Source organism: Ruditapes philippinarum, unplaced genomic scaffold, assembly GCF_026571515.1.
Source record: "Ruditapes philippinarum isolate M1 unplaced genomic scaffold, ASM2657151v2 ctg238_1_1_1_1, whole genome shotgun sequence".
Taxonomy (NCBI): domain Eukaryota; kingdom Metazoa; phylum Mollusca; class Bivalvia; order Venerida; family Veneridae; genus Ruditapes; species Ruditapes philippinarum.
The window spans coordinates 44,347-51,876 of NW_026852535.1; the positions used below are offsets into that span (position 1 = coordinate 44,347).

General features: G+C 33.0%; 1 protein-coding gene across 1 annotated transcript; it reads left to right on the forward strand.

The window, feature by feature from the left end:
• LOC132716368 (cysteine-rich secretory protein LCCL domain-containing 2-like) lies at nucleotides 1-7,218 on the forward strand. The gene is made up of 5 exons (XM_060699635.1): nucleotides 1-103; nucleotides 280-432; nucleotides 2,141-2,362; nucleotides 4,417-4,535; nucleotides 6,864-7,218. Exons 2-5 carry the CDS (start codon nucleotides 280-282, stop codon nucleotides 7,114-7,116), a joined length of 747 nt encoding a protein of 248 aa, XP_060555618.1. The 5' UTR covers nucleotides 1-103; the 3' UTR covers nucleotides 7,117-7,218.
• Nucleotides 7,219-7,530: the final 312 nt, after the last annotated feature.

Consider the following 7,530-nt stretch of genomic DNA (forward strand, 5'->3'; position numbering starts at 1 on the left):
TGATAGTATAAAACCTTGATGACCGAACGCGTCAAACTTAAAACCTAAGGTGCAAACAAGTGAAAATTACTTTACTTATGAATAGTTAAAAAATAAAAACAAGGTAATTTATTTCTTGAAAAGTAAATTTATAACAACTTTTAATATTTATATTATGTTATTTTGAAAATGTTTAAATTTAAATTTAATAAAATTTATCTTTAAAATATTTTTGTTATCAATAATGCTTTTAGAAAATGAATTTTAGTAAATGATAATTGATAATTATCATCATTTCAGATGGAGCTGTACATTAGCACGTGCTTATCGTGTCTGGTTCTGGCAACATTAACGCAGGGTCTTTTGAAGGACATCAGTGCATACCAAGGATTTATTACCACCATCCACAATTTCTACAGAAGTTATGAACGAGCTGCAAATATGAAAGAATTGGTTAGTTATTTCTGAAACTTTGCTTTTTCGCTTAGGGCAAGCGCATTCATTTGAGCCGCGTCACGACAAAACCAACATAGTGGCTTTGCGACCAGCATGGATCCAGACCAGCCTGCGCATCCGCGCAGTCTGGTCAGGATCCATGCTTTACGCTTACACACCCTATTACATGTACAGAAACCGATAGCGAACATTTAGATGTTTGGTTCATAGATTAGCTAAAGAGGAAGATCGCTTTAGAAATTTAGATAAAAACAATATAATATGTATAAAATGTTACAATCAGAACCGTCAAGGTTGAGAGATTATCATCTTTCATTTGTGGTAATGGTTGGAAACAAATGCTGAATCAGCGGGGTTTGATCACGTGACAAATTGATGCGTTTTTTATATAAACGAACGCCTTTTAATTGAAAGTACAAAATTGACGTCTTTATAATAAAAATTATTTGAATATATTTCCGATAATTTGCTGAAATTTTAAAGAATTGCACCATTTTAGAAATCTTTGACCAATCGGGAACTATATTTTTCTGTTCTCTGAGAATGTGTGAAAATTAATGGGTCTGTCGGGTAGTTGATACTGACGGACTATTTGCAAATTTGGTAGTTACATGTAACGATATCATAGTCTGAAATTCTGCTAACATTATTTGTTTCGGTCTGATGACCCAAACAAATAAAAATGAATAACATTTCTAATTAGTATTTCTATTTTATTTTATTTTATTTTAAGAGCACTTTTTACCAAATTTTTTTATACATGATCTAATTTAGACAAATTTAAAAATGTAACGAAACTACATCAAAAATGAAATATAAAAATTACCTTTATTTACTCATTTTTAAATAAAGGAAATACTGTCTATTTTTCTGTTAGGACAAATCATCATTCAAACCAAGTATTATTTTACTTTTGTAATAACGTAACTATGTCATATCCATCATCATGCATTTCTGTAGATAAATTCTTATGAATGTTTTGAACATGTATTTATTTACAAATATATATTCAATGTGTATGTTAAAGATAATCAACCAATCAAAAAACGTGGCAGTCATGTAGATGTTTTCAATATGCCAATAATCTAATTGAAATGACATTAATCCTTAATCATTCTGTCATTTTCCAGCATGAATTTATTCATCGTTATTTCATAGTATTTTTATAGTACAACAGGTCTCGGATTGTCTTTGTTCTCGTATTGTTTTGTGCAAATTCCTGTTCTTTTCTTTCATTCCTTCCTTCATAATATCCGAATACCATAAATCATTATGAAAACATATTGGTGTTAAATAAGACAAATGTATTGCACACTAGAGGATGTTGTAAATTTAAACCACTTTCTATGCAAATTTGTTGAGTTTAATAAGTCTAGAAGATCAAAAAGATCAAAATAACAACCTTCTGAAGTATGTCATAAATATGACATAAGCTGTCTTCAACTGCTTTCCTTATCACCTGTGCATAAAACTTTGAAACTATAAATGATTTTGCTAGAACAAAAAAACAACCACAACAAAGAAAAAAAGATGTCAGTATGTTTGCATTTCAATATAAGCAAAATTTGCTTGAAAAAATGTATTACAATATAAATCTTAACAATAAAATCATTACGTTCAGACGACTCATTTCAGTAATGCGTAATTAATAAATGTAACAGTAATGTATATCACTTTAACTTTTTGCTATTTTATTTTGTCATAGCAATGGGATCCATACCTTCAAGGTCGAGCCGAGCAATGGTCAGAGAATTGTTTCTGGGACCACCAGCGGGACGGATTAGGAGAGAATTTGGCTTATTTCTGGACGAACGGACCCGCCTTTTCGAGTATGGAAGTCATTGTTAAATCATGCCAGAATTGGTGGAAAGAGGTGCACGACTGGCAATGGTCAACTGATTGTGGCGTAGCATGTCATTATACACAGGTATGACAACACAAAAATATAACAACATAAATATACTTAACATCAATTGTTATTATCATTATATGAGCCGCGTCACGACAAAACCAACATAATGGGTTTGCGACCAGCATGGATCCAGACCAGCCTGCGCATCCGCGCAGTCTGATCAGGATCCATGCTGTTCGCTTACAAACCCTATAACAAGTAGAGAAGCTGATCGCGAACAGCATGGATCCTGATCAGACTGCGCGGATTCGCAGGCTGGTCTGGATCCATGCTGGTCGCAAACCCATTATGTTGGTTTTGTCGTGACGCGGCTCATATGTAAATGTACGTATACATTAAAGTGAATTGGTCTATAATGGAAGGTCTGTAATGCAATAAATATGATGCATTTAGTATCCAACATAACAACCAACCGCGAAAGAATTGTATTTGGATAATGTTGGCAAGTGTGAGATACATGATAAGATAAAAACATACATTTATATACCGGATAATAATTATCATTCATTATTTTAATTTTTATTGCATTTTTCATTCGGCATTCATACTAAATTGGTTAGAACTTTTTTTTAAAACATCCTTCATAAGAATATCCAAATTATACATAAATAGTGCTTTATATATAATTTAAATACTTATGGAAAATGTGCCCATTGTAGACCAATCCACTTTTTTTTTTTAATTTTTACTCATGAAAAATAGAAGTAATTAATTAAAAAAAGAGATAAAAGAAGATGGCGTTCACTTAATTTAATATATATGTTATATGATTGTAATTGTATTTTTCTTTCTTCAATAAAACATGTTAACTTTGTGATCACTTTTAAGCTAAATTGTAAGCAATTTCTATCATATTAAGTTAAAATTGTTCTTATTGATAAGAAAATGTTGCATTTTGATTAAATCTTATTTAAAACAAAACAACAGCGAATGCTTTTCTGCGATGACTTTTTGTTGTAAGTTTCTATTTCTGATCACATGCTATGAATTAAACTTTAAAGCATCAATAATGAAATATCCCAAAACTGGGGGGGGGGGTTTAAGTCGCATCAACACGATATAGGTCATATGGCGACTCTCCAGCGTACTGGTAGAGGGTGAAGTCATGTTCCGTTCGGCATTATTTCAGGCACGAACGGATACCCGCCGTTCTGTAAGCTAGCTGGATAGCTTCCTCACATGAAAAAATCCGTTTTGAAGGCAATCGCATTAACCTCTCGGCCACGGACGCTCCTTAATTTTGAAATAAAGTGTACACGTGAAATAAAGATAATTACAAGTTATGTGACATTGACTTGTTAAGTAACATGATTTCTTTTAACAGACAGATGAAGTATAAACAATGATGTCACTGTAGTTAAAATTGTGGCATTGTGACAATGTGCGACACGATATAGGAGTTTAATAATCACCATTCCCAAATGTTTACAATGAAACCGTGAATGTTTAAGAAATATATACATATACATGATATCTAGTTAAAAGATCTCTTTAAATTAATCATACATGATATATTTGTAGTAGAGGGTGTGGTGATGAAAAATCTAAAGTATCATATTGTTCACGCTCAAAGTAAGAAAAGTATTAAATTAATCATGATATAAATAACGTTACTGTTCCATGGATATACATGTATATAGATTTTTCGTATTAATTTGTAAAGAAATTGTGAGAGTCGCCCACACTTCCTACAAAAGAATGACATTGCATGTGTTTTCTTACAAATGATCGAATGACAGAAATATAAATTGTTTGTGCTTTTGCTTGTTAAAATTAGAAAGTCATGTGTCACTAAGTACACACGCATTTCTAGACTTGTATTTATGATTAATTAATATCAATATTCTTATAAGAGAAACCATCATATGATATACCTGTTGGTACAGTCAACAAAATACATATGCCATCAAATGATAAGCAATAATTGCCCATGATCATGGCGTGATCATTACAAAGTTTGCTGAAGCTTTACCATTTACAGTTAGCAGGTCATTAATTTGATCTCATTTATAACTCCTCATTATCAAATGTGATTGTTGCCTTACTGTGTATTTTCTTACTAATTACAGATGATATGGGGAAACACGGAGCGGATAGGTTGTGCACTCAGTATGTGCCCTTCTTTAAGGACAGAGTCTGGACAAACTTTCAACAATTCTGACTTTTTCGTCTGCTTCTATGATCCTCCGTAAGTATAGAATACTGTGTCTTGTTATAAACGTATATATTCCTACGAACAACAATTAATATATGAGGTTACGGTGTCATTGTAGGCTTTTTGTTTTGCAAGTGAGGTTTTTTAAGTGACCGACTAGAACCTTTGGTAAGGGACAAATGACATGATATCAGTGGTCACCGAGACATCCCGCCTGGCTCGAGGATCGAACCAACTATTTGTGCATTACAAATCCGATGGTCTTCCAGTTGAGTTAAGCGGGCGGACAGACAGACAGATCTTGGTAGACAATAATTATTCTTCACATGAAGATTGTATGCTGAACCTTTTATGTGACTTGTCATCGATTCCCTTATGATTTTACAAAAAAATGACCAAAGGGGAGTAAACTGCTTTTTAATTTTGATTTAAATTTCAAAAAGAGTAACTTGACACAACAGCCCAACCAATCCAGTAAAGTTTGTATTATATAAGTTATAAAAAAGCACGGGAAGGCAACGTGTGTAAACGTTACATCTGAATATATACGTGCAACCTTCCTTAACGTGCATACTACACTAATTAAAAAAGTTTTGATTTAACAGGTCAATTTTCTTGTCAATTATGCGCATTGTGAATGAGATTTGTATCAGTCTAGCTTTTAGCAGAAAAGGGTGTTAGGGATTTCCTTTGAAAAAGTTGAAATCTAGTGAAACATCACAGGTAGGAATGTTAGTCACGTATCTAATAAACCTTTTACGCGTTTTTTGGAAATCGAAAGTCAATTCGCGCCTACACCTACATGTATTCACATGATTCTATTATCTCTTTTGTTCATTGTTGTATTTCTTTGTCTAAATCAGAATTCGTTAAAGCATATATTTATCACATTCTAGCTTTCCCTTTGAAGATTTTAGAAAAAGAAATCTTCTTTGTATTACCTAAATCATATAAACAGTTATTTTATTACTAAGTGTTAAAACGCTAAAAATAGAACGGAGGATAGTTTACAAGTATAGTGGCTTGTATATGACAATAAATAAGTAACCGGTTGACCTTCTGCATTTTAGCTGTGTATGAAAATTTCAGACGACTCGCTTACTTACAAAAATGTCAGGCCAGTCGTTAGTGCTTTTAATCGGAGCCCAGCATTTAACCTTTACCTCATCATATACTTGTGAATGTGTTAGTCAACCATTTCGCATCACCTTTGTCAAAGGAAATAGTTTTAAAAGATATCTGTATAGGAAAGTTTTGTTTGTTAGGTCATATCGCCGAAACAGGACCCCGGATGTACAAATTTAATGCTACTGAAGCTAGAAAATACATTGACCCAATTATTCGAACTCATTTAGTCGCTTCCTACGATCACGCAGGGATAAACGGCTGCTATTTTGATGTCTCAACCCTAAAAGGCAACCCCTTAGCCACAACTGATATGTAGAAAAGATGTCAGTCTTGTTAAGCCCCCAGTCACGTTTACGTTATGTCGGTGGTTTTATGTAAACTTTTACGCAGACATAAGACTGCAATGTCCCCTTTCCTCAAGACGACAGTAAATCATATCTTATGTTAGACGTGTGAATATGATATAAGTCGAGGGTTCACTATTTGCAAAAGGCAGACGACAAATTTAAGAACACTAATAACTACGTGAGATCACAGTGTCATTGTTATACCAGACTAAAAATAGTTTCTCTATAGCATTTCTTTAATGTAAGACGAGATGAAAAAATCGTGTCACGTAACAGAGAGCATTTTAAGAATATAATGTGTCACTAAGCTGTATGTAATGTGTCACTAGGGTGAATAGAATGTGTCATCAAGGTGTTACATAATTCATTAAGGAAATATAATTAAAATGTTTGCATCGCTAACAAAATTTAGCATTGTCAGTTTTATATTATATTGCCAGACATTGTGTGCTTTTCAATATTTATCTATTAAATCCTTCCTTATTAACTGTAAAGAAGTGACTGTAAAACATTGCTACAATCTGACTAAAGTTCAGATCTACAGTTATATTTTGGATGTAGATCAGAGTGCCACCGTATTTGTGACGCCTTCATTCTGAGAAAGTTAGTTTTAGCCATGCAATCTAACCCTTCTTTACAGATAGGCTTTGTATCAAAATTTCGTTCGTGGATGTTAAACAAATTGTTGAATTTGCATTCTTTACACCATTGCATAACAGTGGGATTTGTAACACAAAATACGAGGTAAAGGGTAATTAATTTGTCAAAGTTCAGACCTTGCATTTAAAAATCTTACAATCAATAACAAGGTGATCCGTCCAGAATAGTTCTTCTTGCGAATTTATTACTAACGTTCGAATTCAGATCTCTTTTTCTTTTCTTTCAGAGGCAACTTTATTGGGAAGCACCCCTATACTCTCGGAGAACCATGCACACAATGTGATATTGGCGAAAGCTGTAATGCTGGTTTGTGTTCGAGACCGTCAAAGGCGTCAAATAACAGGCCACCTTCAGTTAATATGCTTGATCAAATGCAACTTCAACCAGACTCCTCGGTCACTTATTCTGAAGCAGTACCGCTTGTACCATCAGCGCCTAAAACCTTCGTTCGAAAGGTTGTTTATACCTGGACCAATTAATGTATTTCATTTCAGCCTACTACATGTATTTATAAATTGCAGCTATTTCATATTGTCTTATAAACAGGCATATCTTACAAATAAATGTTTAAAACTTGATAATTTAGTCGTTTTTTGTCTGAATGACGTCAAATGTTGACAAAATGCCGTTTAAATGTAATGAAATGTGTTGGTGGAATATATCGAAAAACAGACAACAAATTAAGAAACTATAACAACTAAGCATCAAAAATGTTTTGATGCACTGCGCCGGGTGCTTGTTCCCATGGTTATTAAGTCTTAGTCCTATTACCTTTTTAAAAACCCTCGTACAAATTGTTGATGAATTGAATAATTGTAATCATTCTTTTATATTTATTTATTTTCTGCATCAATTTGAAAAGTTTTCATGACGAAATAATAAGTGCTAGATGT

Coding starts and splice junctions, on each gene's coding strand:
- LOC132716368 (XM_060699635.1), top strand. CDS start 280: ATGGAGCTGTACATTAGCACGTGCTTATCGTGTCTGGTTCTGGCAACA. Junction 2,363..4,416: donor TAGCATGTCATTATACACAG/GTATGACAACAC, acceptor TACTAATTACAG/ATGATATGGGGAAACACGGA. Junction 4,536..6,863: donor GTCTGCTTCTATGATCCTCC/GTAAGTATAGAA, acceptor CTTTTCTTTCAG/AGGCAACTTTATTGGGAAGC.